The sequence below is a fragment of the Pleurodeles waltl genome, chromosome 8, assembly GCF_031143425.1.
Source record: "Pleurodeles waltl isolate 20211129_DDA chromosome 8, aPleWal1.hap1.20221129, whole genome shotgun sequence".
Lineage (NCBI taxonomy): Eukaryota > Metazoa > Chordata > Amphibia > Caudata > Salamandridae > Pleurodeles > Pleurodeles waltl.
In genome coordinates this window covers 1423184017-1423203495 of record NC_090447.1, presented here as the reverse complement: position 1 = coordinate 1423203495, position 19479 = coordinate 1423184017, and the positions used below count along the sequence as shown (strand labels likewise).

General features: G+C 44.5%; 1 protein-coding gene across 2 annotated transcripts in view; it reads right to left on the bottom strand.

The window, feature by feature from the left end:
• Window positions 1-19479, bottom strand: part of DYRK1A (dual specificity tyrosine phosphorylation regulated kinase 1A) — a 633571-nt gene that overhangs the window by 346350 nt on the left and 267742 nt on the right. For both annotated transcript variants that reach the window (XM_069202549.1, XM_069202550.1), the window contains exon 5: window positions 5104-5196. In XM_069202549.1, the coding sequence (XP_069058650.1) occupies window positions 5104-5196 (93 nt within the window). The remainder of the gene's footprint in view (window positions 1-5103; window positions 5197-19479) is intronic.

The following is a 19479-nucleotide window of genomic DNA, read 5'->3' as shown; positions in this document are numbered from 1 at the left end:
GTAGCCAAATTCAGAAAACCCCACAACAATGTGGGCTACCCGTCTTAAATGTTGCAGCAATTCATCATCTGTGAGATAGATAGATATCTACATAGGACAATGCTTCAGGGTCAATGTCGTGCAATATTGAAGTCACACGAGCTGCGAACAGTCCTGGACTGTTCTTATACCCCTAGGGTAAATGACAGAATTTTTTTCTGGGAGCTTAGTGCACTGAAACTTGTTAAGTCTCTACTTTCAGGTGCTATATTTTGGCAGAAGAAATGGTTGGAAATGTCCAGTGTTTTGTATTTTTTGCGCACTATGTTGTTCATGAGCGCTGTACTATGTGAGTTTTGTATTGCATATGTGTGTGTATGACTGTTTAAATGTGTGGAGTCTAAGACTATTCTTTATGAATGGTCCGGTTCAGCTACTGTGAATAAAGGATTATTAATTGGGGAGAGACAGGGTTCAATTACACCCTGGTACTCCAGTTTTATGAGAATTTCTCTCACAGGTGCTTTAGCATCATGTTTTAATGGATATTGGGGTTGAGGTTGGTTTTTAATTGGAATTACATGGTAGGGGGATTCTTTGTCCCAACTTATGTGGTTGCAATATAACGCGGGTGCCTGTGCCAATACCCAATCGATGGCGTAGGCTTCTGCGAGTTCCTCTGGAACAAGGGGCGAGAAAGGTTTAATAACATCTTCCCCATATGGGCATGTGCGGACAAATTCAGGCAGCCAATCTTGTTCAGCCAACAAAATGTCATATATATTTACTAGGCGATCCCAAAAGATTGCGTCTATTGTGCATTCAATGTCTCCTTCTAACTGTAACGTTACTTTGTACACCCAGTCAGGCGTGGAGACACATGTCCGCAATTTCTACTTGTAAGAAGTCATCAGCTGCTTTCACCTCCAGATACTCTAGAAAATTCCAGCAAACTATTGTGACCTCTGCTATGCTGTCCAGCAGCACTAGTGCCCATTTCCTGTTCTTCAAGAGGACCCTCTTCTCGAGTGGCATGTCGAACCGCAACTGCTGCAACCTTTTTCTTTTTAAATTGTGTTTTTTGTTGGAGAGGTTTCTCTTCCGTTTTAACAGAAACCTCTGCTGAGCGTTGTGATTTCTTTCTCGGTTTCACGTACTCTGTTCTTCAATCAGACCGCCCACCTCTCTCACTGCGTTTTTCTGATGAGTCCTGAAAGTGTAGAGATTGGCGGGTATCAGTATATTGATATGTCAGGCGTTTTTATATTATCTCTATTTCTGAGATTATATCTATTCTGTGGGGTCTAATTCTGTGGGGTCTCGTGAGCGGAGATTCCCACCTTTCTTTTTTAGGTGTTTGTTCTTTTTTTATCCCAGCGTTTCTTATTACCCTCAGGAGCTTGCTTGGAAAATCTTTATTAGATTTACCCTGTATTTGTGGTTTTATTGGTCTGGCCCCCAGACTATCTCGATCAATACTAGAGTATGTCTCTGCGATAAGCTTTGGCATCTCACGTTATTGATCCTGTTAAGGAACATCCCAGAGCCGCAAGGCGCACCGCTAATGCAACTGCTTCCCCATTAAGGTTACTCAAAATAATTGAGGATACTGTGGCAAAGTTGCCCATAAATTGCACCCCCAAATCTAGGGCCGGGGCAGCCCTGTATTCATCCTGAATCTGTTTCAACACTTCCGGTAAGTTAGTAACTGTAGATGTACGGTGTGCGGTAATATAGAATGAGGCAAATACCGTGCCCCTTGTATTATACTTATCTACTGTCAGAACCATCCTAAATGGCAAGCACACTGTTAGTATTCTATGTTTATCCTGAGGTCCCGTATGGGGAAATACTGCTTCCAGTGCATTTATTTTTTGAGCTAACCAAACAGAATTTCTTCTTGTTTGGCGGGTACCTTACCCATGATGGAATGCACAGTTGCAAGGTTAACGCCTGGCGTTCCTGCATGTGGTTGCTCTGGTGCAGCACGTGCTGGGTTTGTATTTAATGTTTGCATTACAAACTGTACTAGTCGTCTGTGTATTGCCGTCAAATCAGTATATAAGCGACGGACTTCAGTTACTGTTAGGTTTGCTACAGCAAGATGAGGTGTATAAGTGGCCAACAAAGGCCAGGTAGGACCATCATTACTTAGAGGACCTAACCTAACAGGTAAAATCGTGTGGAGTAGGGCGCCATCAAGCCAATTATTATGTTCTTGATAAGATAAAGGTATTTCTAAATATGCGTATGCTCTGTATTGTGATGAAATGTGTTTGTGTTCCCATCAACTTCTGGAAATGTGACCCAAGAATAGAAAGGTTCTGTTCTGTAAGCTGCGTCAACCACAAATGTGACTGGACCCTCCTGGGCCGTTAAGCCATGTGCCAATAAACATGCAGTAAGGGGTAGTCTCATATTAACTGCAATTGCCACCTGTTGTGGATTTGCCATAATGAATCTTCAATCTTGTTCAGAGAAGGAACACCAAATGGGGATTTTCCTTTTAGAGTGCAAGCTTGAACAACCTCCAGCGTCAGACAGTGCTCCCTAGCTGAGGAGGAAATCCTCAATACCACGGACGTCTCCGGATATAGTACTGAGGTGTCTTTGTATATAGTGAGACAGATACTCAGGAGGACCCGAAAATTAGAGCCTGACCAAACATTGGTGGCACCAAGTTGCATAGGCTCATTATTCCAATGAGACTACTGGATTTTGAGCAGCAGAATTGCCTGCGGTGTGGGAGACTGAGTCTGACCCACCACAGGTGATTCCCGTCACCCTAATCCGGGTTTTGCTCCAGCTAACTAGCAATGCCTCATCTCTACCCAAGGGAAAGGATGATTGGCCAGCCAAGCGCATGACATAATTGATTTCTCAGGGAAACCGTGGTCACTCAGGTCTCATCCGTTTCTCTCAGTTACATTAGTCTCACATACACATTGACAAACAGAGGCAGTATATGTTTCAATAAGGTTTTAATGAAGCAACTGCATCTTAGATAGCAAAGCATGTCCTGCAATAACCAGGACGATACAGAATGACAAGATTAAAATTGTGACAGAGAGAATAAAGCATAGAAATAACGCTACCATATTGTCACTAGAGTCAATAGACTAATTCCTAGCTAGACTATAATAGAGCACAGCATGTTAAGCTCTAATTCTGCCCTTCAGGCTCCCCTGGGAAGACATCATCCCCCATACCTGAGCAAAGGCCTGAGGTCTGCATAAGCAGCTATAGTGAAGCGTTCAGGAATCAGCATACAGTCGTGGTTATCGGGCTGGAATCTCCCTTTAACATGTAAGGGACAGGGAAGTGTTTTTACAATAAAACAGCTGATGTTCTGAGAAAATGTCCCTACGTAAGAATGTGTTTTTTTCTGTGAATGTCAGAGACAAAACTTTTACCACGTTCACCGGCAACCTACCTTACTGCAGCCTTGAAAGGAGTACAGAGAGAACAAAATGTCTTGTTTAAGAGGGTAGTGCTGGCCTAAGCAAAAACAGCTAGAGAGAAATAAATAAAACAAGACCGCCAAAGTGGCTATTGTAAGAATAATTAAACAAAGCCAAATAAAATCTATCTAGGTTAAAGTGCACAGCGGCAGGCCTAGTATGCAAAAATAACGTGCATGGAGCTATTACTAAAATGGCTACACAATACTAGGGACTTATAAGGGGGCAACAGTATGCCAATTGTGGAGTGTACAAAAAGTAATAGGCAACCAAATTTAGAGGGAGAGAGCAATCATGGGGAGTACTGGTTAGCAGGATCCCAGTGAAGACAGTCGAAGCATGCTAATAACAGGCAAAAAGTGGGGGTAACCATGCCAAAAAGAGGGTACTTTCCGACACCGGTTACACAATCGTAGATACAAAAGGAACTTACTTAAAAGGGTGTAGGTAGTGTTTGTAAAGTAAAACAAAATCAGCAAGTTAATTTTTTAATATAACAAAGTAACTATTATTCTAAATAATTGGTCTTTAGTTCCTCCTTGAGTGTGTGTCTCATTTACTGACTGTTCAACAAATGCTTAGCACTACTCTCTGGATAAGCCTAACTGCTTGGCCACACTACCACAAAAATGGGCTTTTGGGATTGTCACTTAACCCTGTAAATCTATATGGGTCACCTGCACTATCTGCATAGTGTACACCCCTTCATTTGGAACACTACATAGATAGCCAGCTTTCTACAATAAATATATAGACAAATGTGAAAGTGTGTGGGCAATAAGACAATTGTATGTATGAATACCTCACTATTTGTTTAGCACAAACCAAGCCAAAAGGTAAGCTAGCACTGAACAGGGCCAAAGATACAGCCAATCAGTGATTACAGCAGAAGCTGGGTTCCAAGTGTGGAGATGGACCGTTACTCAAACATGATAGAGTTTCTTTCCTAAACTACAGCAGGTTTGAGGCAGTCCTGCTGGATTTCCAGCTCCTGGGGGTCTGGACGGAGAAGGGCTGAATAGTTTTATTTGTTTTTATTTGTGTTTTTTTTTTGCACTTTACATCCAGTCTTATGGTATCTTGGCCGCAAGTATTCAGAATGCCATAGGAGGTGGTGTGAGCATGTCAGCCACATTTGCCAGCGCCGGCAGTGAGGGACAATTTAAGAGTTTGTTTTTAAATTAAGATCCTAAAATGAACTACTAAAAGAAATACTTAACTGAGCCCAAGTAACATGTATAATATTAACATACCCAATATAAAGGGGCGAGTTACGAAATAAATGCAAGGTAATGTATTTTCCTGTGTAAAATGTTTAACACAAAGTACAACCAAAGTTTCATCCAATGTAATTTGTCTTTAAGTGAAGCATATGCATAATGCCAAACTCAATATATCTCAGTTAGAGTTCTAAAACGCTTTTATAATCAAAACAAATTACAACTTAACTACATTAACTGCATACTAGAGTGAAGTGTCTCCACAGAGTGGACAATACCAGGCATTCGTAGAACAATATTAAGATGAAGTCCGTTGAGACAAGATAAAGCGTGAATCTTTGAAATAAATCAAAGAAGTGAAACTACAAAATTTAATCTTTCTAATAATCACACTCAAATTAATGAAATAAAAATAAATGACTGAGTTTTTTGTCCACGCTTACCTCATTAATATGTTTGTATGTTTTGATCAAGTCAACGGATAGCCTTCTCAGGGGAGCAGAAGCAGGATCACGGAACGTTTGGGGCATTCGCCTCTGTAATATGACAACAAATTACCCAGATAGAATTACACTGTGTCAAAACACTGTTTATGCAGAAATGAGCAAAAAGTGATGAATTATTATTATAATTATTTTTTTAAACATTAGCCTACTTATTTTCTGTGGCTGTCAAATCCATTTGTAATTAATTCTAGGCTGGAATACTGGTACATCTTGCTAGTGGACAGTACTGAGGTCCATTCTATGCTCACCTTCTAAGGTCACTTTAGTGTTTAATATGGATATTCTTTTACATTTGTTTATTCAACAGCCTCTTTTCGCTCAGTAACTTTAGATACAGACCTGGAATCAAGTTCCAGTTTGTAAGTGTTCACCGCAAACAAACAACACACTTTTGCTGACACTTCTTTAACAGATTTCTCATCTTTGACAGAACGAGATTCAGAAAATTTAAAGTAATCACAATCTAGCAACAGAACAACAAGCCAGGCACATGTGCAGGAACAGTCAAAGGAAGCAAAGTGAACAGCTTGTACAAGGTCCAGCATAACTCAGGCGCTTGAATGTGGGGAGTTTGGTGTCCAATCAGGCTGCCTTGCCCTGTAGAACACTCCTGTAAGAAGCGCCAGTCCCCCAGATTTTCCAAAGCACGAAAGTAGGAGAACCAATTATAAAGAGAGAAAGGTGAGCTTCCCAGGGGAGGAGGGTGGATCGCATGTGAATCTATGAAAGATTGCAATACTGGAGAAATACAGTTACAAGTAACTGGTTTTCTTACTCCAGTATTGCAACTTTCATATATTCACATGCTTGAATCAGAGTATAAGGCAGTAGTGAAGCACACTGCAACTTAAAACGTAAACAAAAGTCTATAAAGATAAATAAATATGCTGATATGGAAAATGTCACTTACCCAGTGTACATCTGTTCGTGGAATTAGTCGCTGCAGATTCACATGCTGTGCATAGTCCGCCGTCTGGTGTTGGGCTCGGAGTGTTACAAGTTGTTTTTCTTCGAAGAAGTCTTTTCGAGTCACGAGACCGAGGGACTCCTCCCACTTCGGTTCCATTGCGCATGGGCGTCGACTCCATCTTAGATTGTTTTCCCCGCAGAGGGTGAGGTAGGAGTTGTGTATGCTAGTAATAGTGCCCATGCAATGGAATGAATACGTATGTACCAAATGAAGGTTAAAGTAATATATTTACAAATGTACAAATGTTGAAGATATACTTCGAAACGGCTACAGGCTCCCGGGGGGGCGGGTGGGCGCATGTGAATCTGCAGCGACTAATGCCACGAACAGATGTACACTGGGTAAGTGACATTTTCCGTTCGGTGGCATGTGTAGCTGCAGATACACATGCTGTGCATAGACTAGTAAGCAGTTATCTCCCCAAAAGCGGTGGTTCAGCCTGTAGGAGTGGAAGTAGTTTGAAATAAAGTTCTTAGTACGGCTTGTCCTACTGTGGCTTGTTGTGCAGATAACACATCTACACAGTAGTGTTTAGTAAATGTATGAGGCGTAGACCATGTTGCTGCCTTACATATTTCGTTCATTGGAATATTTCCTAGAAAGGCCATAGTAGCACCTTTCTTTCTGGTTGAGTGTGCCTTTGGTGTAATAGGCAGCTCTCTCTGCTTTAAGATAGCAGGTTTGGATGCACCTAACTATCCATCTGGCAATACCTTGTTTTGAAATTGGATTTCCTGTATGAGGTTTTTGAAAGGCAATAAATAGTTGTTTTGTCTTTCTAATTACTTTTGTTCTGTCAATGTAGTACATTAGTGCTCTTTTGATGTCTAATGTATGTAGTGCTCTTTCAGCTATTGAATCTGGCTGTGGGAAGAACACTGGTAATTCTACTGTTTGACTTAAGTGGAACGGTGAGATAACCTTTGGTAAGAATTTTGGATTTGTTCTTAGAACTACTTTATTCTTGTGTATTTGAATAAATGGTTCTTGTATGGTAAACGCCTGTATTTCACTTACTCTTCTTAGAGATGTGATGGCAATGAGAAATGCAACTTTCCACGTTAAGTATTGCATTTCACAAGAATGCATGGGTTCGAAAGGTGGACCCATGAGCCTTGTTAAGACAATGTTGAGGTTCCATGAAGGAACAAGTGGTGTTCTTGGTGGTATAATTCTCTTTAGGCCTTCCATAAACGCTTTAATGACAGGTATTCTAAACAGGGAAGTTGAATGAGTAATCTGCAGGTAAGCAGATATTGCGGCGAGATGTATCTTTATGGAAGAGAAAGCTAGATTGGATTTTTGCAAATGTAGTAAATATCCTACTACATCTTTTGGAGACGCATGCAATGGATGAATTTGCTCATTATGGCAGTAATAAACAAATCTTTTCCATTTACTTGCATAGCAGTGTCTAGTGGAAGGTTTTCTAGCTTGTTTTATGACCTCCATACATTATTGTGTGAGGTCTAAGTGTCCAAATTCTAGGATTTCAGGAGCCAAATTGCTAGATTCAGCGATGCTGGGTTTGGATGCCTGATCTGTTGTTTGTGTTGTGTTAACAGATCTGGTCTGTTGGGTAGTTTGACATGAGGTACTACTGACAGGTCTAGTAGTGTGGTATACCAAGGTTGTCTTGCCCATGTTGGTGCTATTAGTATGAGTTTGAGTTTGTTTTGACTCAATCTGTTTACTAGATATGGAAGGAGAGGGAGAGGGGGAAAAGCGTACGCAAATATCCCTGACCAATTCATCCATAGAGCATTGCCTTGGGAGTACCTGTGTGGGTACCTGGATGCGAAGTTTTGGCATTTTGCGTTTTCTTTTGTTGCAAATAGATCTATTTGAGGTGTTCCCCAAATTTGAAAGTAAGTGTTCAGTATTTGGGGGTGAATTTCCCATTCGTGGATTTGTTGGTGATCCCGAGAGAGATTGTCCGCTAGTTGGTTCTGGATCCCTGGAATAAATTGTGCTATTAGGCGAATATGGTTGTGAATTGCCCAATGCCATATTTTTTGTGTTAGGAGACACAACTGTGTCAAGTGTGTCCCCCCCCCTGTTTGTTTAAATAATACATTGTCGTCATGTTGTCTGTTTTGACAAGAATGTATTTGTGGGTTATCATGGGTTGGAATGCTTTCAACGCTAGAAATACTGCTAACAGTTCTAAGTGATTTATGTGAAACTTTCTTTGATGTATGTCCCATTGTCCTTGGATGCTGTGTTGATTGAGGTGTGCTCCCCACCCTGTCATGGAAGCATCCGTTGTTATAACGTATGTTGGCACTGGGTCTTGGAAAGGCCGCCCTTTGTTTAAATTTGTACTGTTCCACCATAGAAGCGAGATGTATGTTTGGGGGTCTACCAACACCAGATCTAGAAGTTGACCCTGTGCCTGTGACCACTGTGATGCTAGGCACTGTTGTAAGGGCCGCATGTGCAATCTTGCGTTTGGGACAATGGCTATGCATGAAGACATCATGCCTAGTAGTTTCAGTATTATTTTGACTTGTACTTTTTGTTTTGGATACAAGGTTTGTATTACATTGTGAAATGTTTGTACTCTTTGTGGACTTGGAGTAGCAATCCCTTTTGCTGTGTTGATTGTTGCTCCTAAGTATTGCTGTGTTTGACACGGCTGCAGGTGTGACTTTGCGTAGTTGATTGAGAAACCTAGGTTGTGTAGGGTTTCTATGACATATTTTGTGTGTTGTGAACACCGTTTTAGCGTATTGGTTTTGATTAACCAATCGTCTAGGTATGGGAACACATGTATTTGCTGCCTTCTGATATGTGCAGCTACTACTGCCAGGCATTTTGTAAAGACTCTTGGCACAGTTGTTATTCCGAATGGCAACACTTTGAATTGGTAATGTATTCCTTTGAATACGAACCTTAGGTATTTCCTGTGCGAAGGATGTATCGGTATATGGAAATACGCATCTTTTAGATCTAATGTTGTCATGTAGTCTTGCTGTTTGAGCAGTGGGATTACGTCTTGTAATGTGACCATGTGAAAGTGGTCTGATTTGATGTAGGTGTTTAGTGTTCTGAGATCTAGTATTGGTCTTAGAGTTTTGTCTTTTTTTGGTATTAGAAAGTACAGTGAGTAAACTCCTGTGTTCTTTTGATGACGTGGTACCAGTTCTATTGCGTCCTTTTGCAGCAATGCCTGAACTTCTAGTCCTAGAAGGTCTATATGCTGTTTTGACATATTGTGTGTTTTCGGTGGGACGTTTGGAGGGAGTTGGAGAAATTCTATGCAATAACCATGTTGGATAATTGCTAAGACCCAAGTGTCTGTTGTTATTTCCTCCCAAGATTTGTAGAACTGGCTTAGTCTTCCCCCCCACTGGTGTTGTGTGAAGGGGTTGTGTGACTTGTGAGTCACTGTTTATTTTGAGGGGTTTTAGGACCTTGACATTTTCCCCCGTTTCTTGGGAATTGGCCCCCTCTGTATTGTCCCCGAAAACCTCCCCTTTGATATTGTCCCTGGTAGGTAGGTGGTCTTGTTTGTGAGGTGCTGGTTTCTGTGGGTTAACCTCGAAACCCTCCCCTAAGTTGTTTTACGAAATGTGCCAAATGTGCCTCTGCCCTGCGGGGAGTAGAGTGCGCCCATGGCTTTGGCTGTATCAGTGTCCTTTTTTAATTTTTCAATTGCAGTGTCGACCTCCGGCCCAAACAATTGCTGTTCATTAAACGGCATATTGAGCACAGCCTGTTGTATTTCGGGTTTGAACCCAGATGTGCGCAGCCATTCGTGCCTCCTTATCGTGACTGCAGTATTTATTGTCCTTGCAGCTGTATCCGCTGCATCCATGGAAGACCGTATCTGATTGTTCGAGATACTTTGTCCCTCTTCCACCACCTGTTGCGCTCGTTTTTGGAACTCTTTGGGGAGGTGTTCAATGAGATGTTGCATCTCATCCCAATGAGCCCTGTCGTATCTCGCCAGGAGTGCTTGCGAGTTGGCGATGCGCCACTGATTTGCCGCTTGTGCTGCAACCCTTTTTCCCGCTGCATCAAATTTGAGGCTCTCCTTGTCCGGAGGTGGTGCGTCGCCTGATGTATGCGAGTTGGCTCTTTTACGAGCTGCCCCCACAACTACGGAGTCTGGTGTCAGTTGTGATGTAATAAAAACAGGGTCTGTGGGCGGAGCCTTGTATTTTTTCTCCACCCTTGGAGTTATAGCTCTGCTTTTAACTGGCTCTTGAAATATTTGTTTTGAGTGCCTTAGCATTCCTGGAAGCATGGGAAGGCTTTGATAATGGCTATGGGTGGAGGACAGGGTGTTAAAGAGAAAGTCATCCTCAATAGGCTCCGAATGTAGCGAGACATTATGGAATTCGGCTAGCCTAGCTACCACCTGTGCATATGATGTACTGTCCTCAGGTGGTGACGGTTTAGTTGGGTACGACTCCGGGCTATTGTCCGATACTGGAGCGTCGTAGAGGTCCCATGCATCCTGATCATCCTGGCTCATTGTGGTATGAGCTGGTGAGTGTGTTAATGGTGGAGTTTGTGCCGGTGATGCATGAGTTGATGGTGGTGGAGAGGGTGGTGGAGTTACCTTCTTTACCACCTTCGCTTGTGGTTGCTTGTCTCCTTGCTGGAAGTCAAGTTTCCTTTTCCTTTTGATTGGGGGAAGAGTGCTAATCTTCCCTGTATCCTTTTGAATAAAGATCCGCTTTTGCGTGTGATCTGGCTCAATTGTTTTAATTCCTCCTCAAATCTGTGTTTTTTTTAGTTGAGAGGACAGTCCCCGTTCCTCTGAGTAGGAACCAGTTTTCGGTTCGGTTGCCGGGCGTCTCGGCACCGAAACCGTGTCCCTGGATTTTTTCGGCTCCGACAAGATCTTTTGTCTTTTCGGCGTCGTGCCCTCTCGGTGCCGACCAACTTCGGTGCCGCTGTGACGGTGCCGAATTTTTTCTGCGTCACTCTCTCGGTCCCGAGATTGCTGCGTGCCTGTATCTCGACCGGAGTCGGATGACTTCGACAGCAGCTCGCCCTTTTTCGGTGCCGTTGGACGGTCACCTACTTTCCGGGTTAAGCCATGGCCTGTTGGCGGTGGCGTCCCCTGGGCTTTGTCAGTCTTTTCGTGTGATTTTTGTTTCGACGTCTTACTCACGGTTGGTTGTTCTTCGACGTCGAATTCTTCGGAATCCGACTCGTGGATGGAGAAAGATTCTTCTTCCTCCTCCTCGAACCGTTGTCCTGTCGGCGTGGACGCCATCTGCAACCTCCTGGCTCTTCGGTCTCTGAGCGTTTTCCTCGACCGAAACGTGCGACAGGCTTCGCACGTATCCTCCTTGTGCTCGGGGGACAGGCACAAGTTACAGACCAAATGTTGATCCGTATAAGGATATTTATTATGGCATTTAGGACAGAATCGGAACAGGGTCCGTTCCATCAGTCTCGATGTTGCACGCGGTCGGGCCGACCAGGCCCCGACGGATGATCGAAATTACCCCAAAGGGCTACCGAAGCTCTTCAAGATTCGGTGTCGATTTGTTCTAACTACCCCGATACCGAACAAAACAATACCGACGAAGTTTCCGAGATTCTGACTAACTTTCCGACCCGAAACACGGAGCGAAAAGGAACACGTCCGAACCCGACGGCGGAAAGAAAACAATCTAAGATGGAGTCGACGCCCATGCGCAATGGAACCGAAGTGGGAGGAGTCCCTCGGTCTCGTGACTCGAAAAGACTTCTTCGAAGAAAAACAACTTGCAACACTCCGAGCCCAACACCAGACGGCGGACTATGCACAGCATGTGTATCTGCAGCTACACATGCCACCGGACATACTATTATACATTTATTGAAAAGACAACAGTATGTAGACAAGTGATGAATCTACACGTATCCTAGTAAGTCAAACAGATGAGACAAAAGCTGAACAATGTGCAGAACTGATAAGAGGATGGAGAAGGAGATAGCACACTTACTGGAAAAGATGTCTGACCCGCTGCGACAACTTCTTGAAGCGTAGAGTCGAAGTAGTAGTGCTTTGTAAAGGTGTGCCTATTCTTCCAGGTGTCTACTCTGCAAATGTACTGAAGTGGCACACCAGCAAACAATGTTATTGAGGTTGACTCAGTTCTAGTAATGTGAGCATGTGCTGATGTCTGCAACGGTTTTCCAGCTGTCTGTTGACAGTATCAAATTGAGCTCGATTTCCACCTAGCAATGATCTGCTTCGAAAGGGAATGATGCTTCCTTGGTGCGCTGTAAGCCACAAATAACTGGTGAGATTTACAGAAGTCTTTGGTATACTTTAGGCATTTCTTAACGTCAAGAGAATTAAGAACCTTTTCGGCTCATTTTGAAGGGTCTCAAAAGAAAATCTTCAGAATTAGGAGTTCATCGATGTGAAACTCTAAAGGGACTTTCGGAATAAGCTTGGGTTTTGTCCAAAGGATTATCCCATCGCCCTTAAATTGTAAGGAGGGTTCTTGAATAGTGAGGGTTTGAAACTCGCTGACCCGTCTTGCAGAAGTCAGAGCCACAAGGAGAGCAACCTTCCAGGAACTGAATTTTTTATAAGCCCTGTGGATGGGTTCAAATGGGTGCTTCATAAGCTGTAGTAGCACTGTGTTCAATTGACAAGATGGAGGAGGTCCGACTGGTGGGAAAACCCTAAACAAGCCCTTGAGGAACTGCTTGACAATTCTGGTGGACCACAACGATGACTTGTCCTATCGCCAGAACCAAGATATCCAAAAAATCCAGTCAGGAGTGTGCCAACTGTAATAGGTGTGTGTAGCAAAATGCCACTGTTGGCATGGTTACCCCCTCACTTTTTGCGTAGTGTTGATGCCAGCTTTGATTGGACGTGTGCTTGGACCCTGCTAACCAGGCCCCAGCACCAGAGTTCTTTCCCAAAACTGTACCTTTGTTTACCCAACTTGCACAGCCCTGGCACACAGTTAAGACCCTTGTAAAAGGTACCCCTGGTACCAAGGGCCCTGTGGCCAGGGAAGGTCCCTAAAGGGCTGCAGCATGTATTATGCCACCCTAAGGGACCCCCCGCTCAGTACATGCACACTGCCTTGCAGCTAGTGGGGAGAAAAGACAAAGTCGACATGATACTTCCCTCAGAGTGCCATGCCCACCAACCACTGCCTATGGCATAGGTAAGTCACCCCTCTAGCAGCCCTAAAGCAGGGTGCACTATACTACAAATGGAAGCATAGCTGCATGAGAACTATGCCTCTACAGTGTCTAAGTCAATTCTTAGACATTGCAAGTGCAGGGTAGCCATACTGAGTATTTGGTCTGGGAATTCGTCATTACGAATTCCACAGCACCATAATGGCTACAGTGAATACTGGGAAGTTTGGTATCAAACATATCAGCACAATAAACCCCCACTGATGCCAGTGTGTGATGTATTGCACAATGCACACAGAGGGCATCTTAGAGATGTCCCTTGTATGTCAGCCAGCCTGGTAGTGTAGGACTGACCCATCTCTGCCAGCCTGCCACTTCCAGATGAGTTTCTGACCACATAGGGTGAGTGCCTTTGTGCCTTTGTGAGAAACAAAGCCTGTACTGGGTGGAGGTGATTCACACCTCCCCCTGCAGGAACTGTAACACCTGGCTGTGAGCATCAAAGGCTCAAGCCTGGTGTTACAGTGCCCCAGGGCACTCCAGCTACTGGAGATGCCCGCCCCAACCAAGCCCCACTGTTAGTAGCAAGTTTAGAGGAATAATGAGAAAAACAAGGAGAAGTGACCCCTTCAGCCAGGACCACCCCCAAGGTGTCCAGAGCTGAAGTGACCCCCCTTCCTTGAGAAATCCTCCATCTTGCTTTGGAGGAGCAGGACCAACAGAGATAGGAACATGCCCCCCCGAGGGAGTGGGCACAAGGAGGGTGTATCCACCCTCAGGGACAGTAGCAATTGGCTACTGCCCCCTGACCCTAGCACACCCCTAGAGTGAGTTCTTCAGATTCCGATGACCTCAAGAAAGATGGACTGCTGAGCTGAAAGCCCTGCAGAGAAGAGGAGACAACAACCGACTCGGCCCCAGCCCTACCGGCCCGTCTCCTACTTCAAAAAGCTGCAAAAGAAGAAGTAATGCGTTCTGCAGGACAGCGACCCCTGAAAAGCCTCCAGGGGACTGTCTGCATCACCGAGGACCAAGAAACTCCCGTAGACAGTGGACCTGTCCAACAAGAAGAAAAAGAAACCATCTTTAAAGGAATTCCCACCTCACTCCAGAAGCGCGAGTCCAATACTAATCTGCACCAGATGCCCCTGGCCCGTGTCCAGAGGAGCCAACCAGCCAGAGAGGACCCCCACAGGTGATCCTGACCAAGTGTCCACCCTGGGCTGACCTCTCCACGACGACGCCTGCAGAGGGAATCCAGAGGATCCCCCTGACAGCGACTGCCCAAGACGAAGATATCTGACACCTGTAGAAGCACTGCACCTGCAGCCCCCAGACTCGAGAGAAACCAACCACCGGTGCAGAAGTGACCAGCATGCGTCCCTCCTCCCTGCCCAGTCGGTGGCTTGCCTGAGAAGCCTCCCTGTGCCTTGCCTGCAGCACCTAAGTGACCCCACCCCCCGGTCCGCCCACTGAGTTCCATTGGGAACCCAACACCCTCTTTGCACCCGGCCGCCCCAGTGCCGCTGAGGGTGCGAGTTTGGTGCCTACTTGGGGACTCCCGAGTGCTCCTCTAAAGCCCCCTGGTCTGCCCTCTGACAACGCGGGTACTTATCTGCAAGCAGACCGGAACCGGAGTACTACCGGTCTTCATAGGTGCCCATGTTATTTTGGCTCCTCTTTGACCTCTGCACCTAACCGGCCCTGTCTTGCTGGTGCTGGGTGTTTGGGGTTATCTTGAACCCCCAACTGTGGGCTACCTATGCCCCGGATACTGAACCCATAAATTTGCTACTTACCTCAAAACCTGTACTTTACTTACCTCCCCCTGGAACTGTTGAAAATTGCAGTGTCCACCTTTAAAATAGCTTTTGGCATTTTAAGGAAAACTGTGTACATTGTTGATCCCATTCAAAGTTTTAAGTATTACTATGCAAAGTACCTTTCATTTAATGTACTTTACCTGCTAAATGAATCTTGTGGTTCTAGAAATAAATTAAGAAAGAATATTTTTCTATATAAAAATCTATTGGTCTGGAGTTAAGTTACTGAGTGTGTGTACAACAAATGCTTAACACTACCCTCTGAGAAGCTTAACTGCTCGACCACACTACCACAAATAAAACATTAGTATTATCTATTATTGCCTCTGTCAAGCCTCTTGGGGAACCCCTGGACTCTGTGCACACTATATCTCATTTTGATATAGTATATACAGAGCCAGCTTCCTACGGTGTGGAAAGATCTCACCAGCTTACAATGAGAGCAGATGGGCATGCGCCTGTTGGCACCATATACAAAATGTCATACAAAATATCTTCCAAAATTTCTTCTGTGGGATTGACCAAATCCAGGTGTCCTGCGACTCCCGAAATTGGAGAAGTGATTTGGTGCAGTCTTGTTTGCTTGTATAGTGTATTGTGGTTGTATCGCCTGTACGAATCAGAACTACAGAGCTCCTTAATTTCGGGAGGAAAGCCTGTAAAGCCAGGTGTACTGCCTTGAGCTTCAGAAGATTGATGTGTTTGCACCAACAAGGTTTTTGCCATATGCAGGCCCTGAGGTACCCTCCAGGGAAGCATTGGTGGTGATGACCAATGGGGAGGGTAGATTGAGGAACAGGACAACTGACAGGTGTGGTTGCAACGTTCATCAAGATAGAGCTGTGATCATGGCTGGGTTGACCCAGATGATGTCGCTGAAACAGCCACTGGCTGTGTAGTTCTTCCTGGAGGGGTCGGATTCTTAGCTGGCAGAACGGAACTTTGTAGAGGAGCACCGAAAGACTTTTCTTTGGATTGACTTTGCCAATGAAATTAGCCTTAGTTGTGTCTCTGATGTGGGGTACGCCTTATTGAGTGTAGTATCCAATGTTGCTTCCAAGAAGGTTATGCTCTTTGAGGGTTGAAGGACTGACTTTTTCCAAATCAGCGTGAGACCCAACTCACTGAATAGGGTTATGCGGGCAGCTGTTGATCTTTGTTTTGCTTGACTAGAATGAGCCTTGACAAGCCAATCATCTAAGTATGGGAACACTTGCTGTTTTTGTTTCCCTAAGAATGTCGCTACTGGCTTCAGGCACTTTGTGAAAACATGGGGGGGGGGGGTTCATACTTCAGGCCAAAAGGAAGAACCCTGAACTGGTAGTGGCTGCCAGCTACCGTGAATCTTAGTAATCTCCTGTGGGAAGGATGGAGATGTGAAAATACACAATCTGTAGGTCGAGTTTGACCTGTAACATCTGATGATTCAGGAGTAGGAGAATATCCTGTAATGTTACTATGCAGAACAACTGCTTTTTGACATATTTGTTGAGATCTCGGAAATCGAGGATTGGCCGCCACTCCATCCACTTTCTGCAGACCCAGAACACACAGGAATAGAATCCCTTTCCTTGCTGTGAAACCGGAACGCTCTCCATCGCACTCCTCTTGAGCATGGTTATTAAATTTTATGTTTTGGAACGGAGGTGTAAGGTAGGTTTGGTGGTGGGATCTGAATGAATTTTAGGGCGTGGCCAAATTGAACAAGGTCCAGGACCCATTGGTCCGATGTTCTCTTGCCAGCGCTGAATGTACTGGGATATTCTTCCGCCTAGTCTGAATGAAGAGGGAAAGGAAGTAACCGAAGCTTGTAAGTGGTCATTGGTAGTGATCAGCCTTGCCCCCTAAGCACATTAGCCTCTGCAAGCAGTCTAAATGCAGTTGTGGCAATATCCACAGCACAGTCTATCACTTCTGCTGAAGTGGGCTCCCCCTCCTGTAAGGTCCTTTTGGCTTCTTCTGGTAGCTGATCTTGAAATGGCGCATTGTCGGACTATAGTTGTCGATCATACCTTCCTAGAACAGCTAGAGAATTTGCTGCACTGACACGGATGTAAATCACTTATCAATATTATCAAGACACCTACCCTCCTTTTCCGGAGGAGCAGAAGTTGGAGAGGAGTGATTCTTGGCTCTACATTGGGCTGTCTGGGTGATCACTGAGTCAGGCTGTGGATGACCACTAAGATAGGCCGGAGCGTCTTTGGACGCTTTGTATTTTTTGTCTAAATGTGGAGGAACGGCTGTCGTTGTGGCCGGATTCCTCATTACTTTTAGGCCCTCTTGCCAAATGTAGCGTCAATAGGCATAGATCGGACACTCTTCTGGAACGGCTCCATGAAATCAGAGGAAACAGTTTGTCTGCTTAGTGGGACTGGGGAGTGCGAACCTTTGTGCAGCCCTTCGTAATGAATTATGAAATCCCCTAATGTCCTCAGGGGAGGAATCCATTTGAGTGGGTGAAGGAGATGATGGTGTGGGTATGAGATGATCATTTTATTCTGTGTGGGCACTGGGGAGCTCCCCTTCTTCTCCGTCATCAACAGAGGTGGCTGTGTCTTGGAGAAGAGCTGTCTGAGGGGTATGTCTTACTGACTTAGGCAATGGTATTGGTCTTTGTCTGGGAGTAGGAAGTCACACAGTAGGTGACCTCGCAGGTGTAGATACTTGTGCAGTAGTTGTCGTAGGTGGAAAATGCTTTCTATAATCTGAAAGCATGAATTGCAAGTCTGAAACCAGGTAGACAGACCATTTCCTCCTGGTATAGGTGTTGCTATTGCTCCTGAGAAGCATAGTATTCCTGTTGTTCATTTTCTCCATCATACTCCTCTTCCTCTGTCTGGCACTTTGCATGCAGTTCAGAGGGACTATATGCAACACCAAAGGGTACTTCATCCAACAGATGGGCTGGTACCAGAGTGGTCACTGTGCTTGGAGAAGTGTGTTCTGCGGTGAAATATTTGCTTTTTCATAAGTCTGTTTTTCCCCTCATCAACTGTATTGTCGACAGGGTGGAAAGGATGGCCGTCACAAAGTTGTCGACCGAGGAATCGTCGGTCTCAGACGCTGAAAAGGAATGGTTTCTTACCTGTAACTCCAGTTCTCTCGTAGGGGTATTTCCATGATAGTCATAAGCATTGAATAGTTCCGCGCGCCTGCGGGGACCCCGGAGCACTGATGTGAAGTATATTCTTAAGTGCAAACACCAGCCGTTTAAAGAAAAGGTCTGTCAAAAAACACTTAAGAATAACATTGTGCAGCCTATGTGAACAGCTACACAGGCCAAATTGTTGAAAAGAAAATCAATAGTAGTGTAAATTAATGTTCAAACACCTATTTATTCTAGAAATGTAATAACAAATACATTCTCATACTTTATTTACACCTCTGATGAGAATAAAACAATGCAGGGCAGTGTAGCCCATAGGCTGCCATTATACAGAATGTAAATAGAGCTGTGCCATTAAGAAAAGTAAAGTCTTCCTGTTTCCCATCATGCACAGCAAAAGGCAGTTGCCTCAGTTCTTTTTTGGAGGCTATTACCTGACATGAAGAAAAAACAAAACATTTGTTGGAGTACCCACCTCCATAATATTCATGTTCTATGTCAACTCCACCGGGGAGGAGGGAGGGTTGCTTATGACTATCATGGAAATACCCCTACGAGAGAACTGGAGTTACAGGTAAGAAACCATTCCTTCTCTCGTAGGGGATTTCCATGTATAGTCATAAGCATTGAATAGAGTAGCAAGCCCATCCCCATAGCCGCGGTGGAGTCGATATAAGAATACTGAGAAAAACATGAATCATGCAAACAAATTCTTGAGCAAAGCCTGTCCAACCTGAGCATCTGCCCTAGCGTCTGTATCAAGGCAGTAATGCTTAGTAAAGGTATGGACCGACCTCCAAGTGGCAGCCTTGCATATTTCTGCCAAAGGGACATTTCTCATCAAGGCTACAGTAGCTGCTTTCCCTCTGGTCGAGTGGGCTTTTGGTCTACCACCAAGGGATTTGTTTGCTAACTGATAACATAACATTATACATGAAACAATCCACCTGGATAAAGATTGTTTAGATGTGCCCAAACCTGTTCTGATTGGGCCATAGTTAATAAAAAGCTGTTGTGATTTTCGTAAGCTTTTTGTCCTGTCCAAGTAAAATTTCAATACTCTCTTTACATCCAGAGTGCAGAGTTCTCTCAGCAGGAGTAGCTGGATTCTGAAAGAAAGTCGGTAATGAAATTGTTTGGTTCACATGGAAGTCGGAGACTACCTTAGGTAGAAATTTTGGATGAGTTCTCATTACCACTTTTGCAGAATGAAAAACCGTGTAGGGTTCCTGAGCGCAAAGGGCCTGGATTTCGCTGACCCTACGCGCTGAAGTGATTGCCACCAGAAAAGCAGC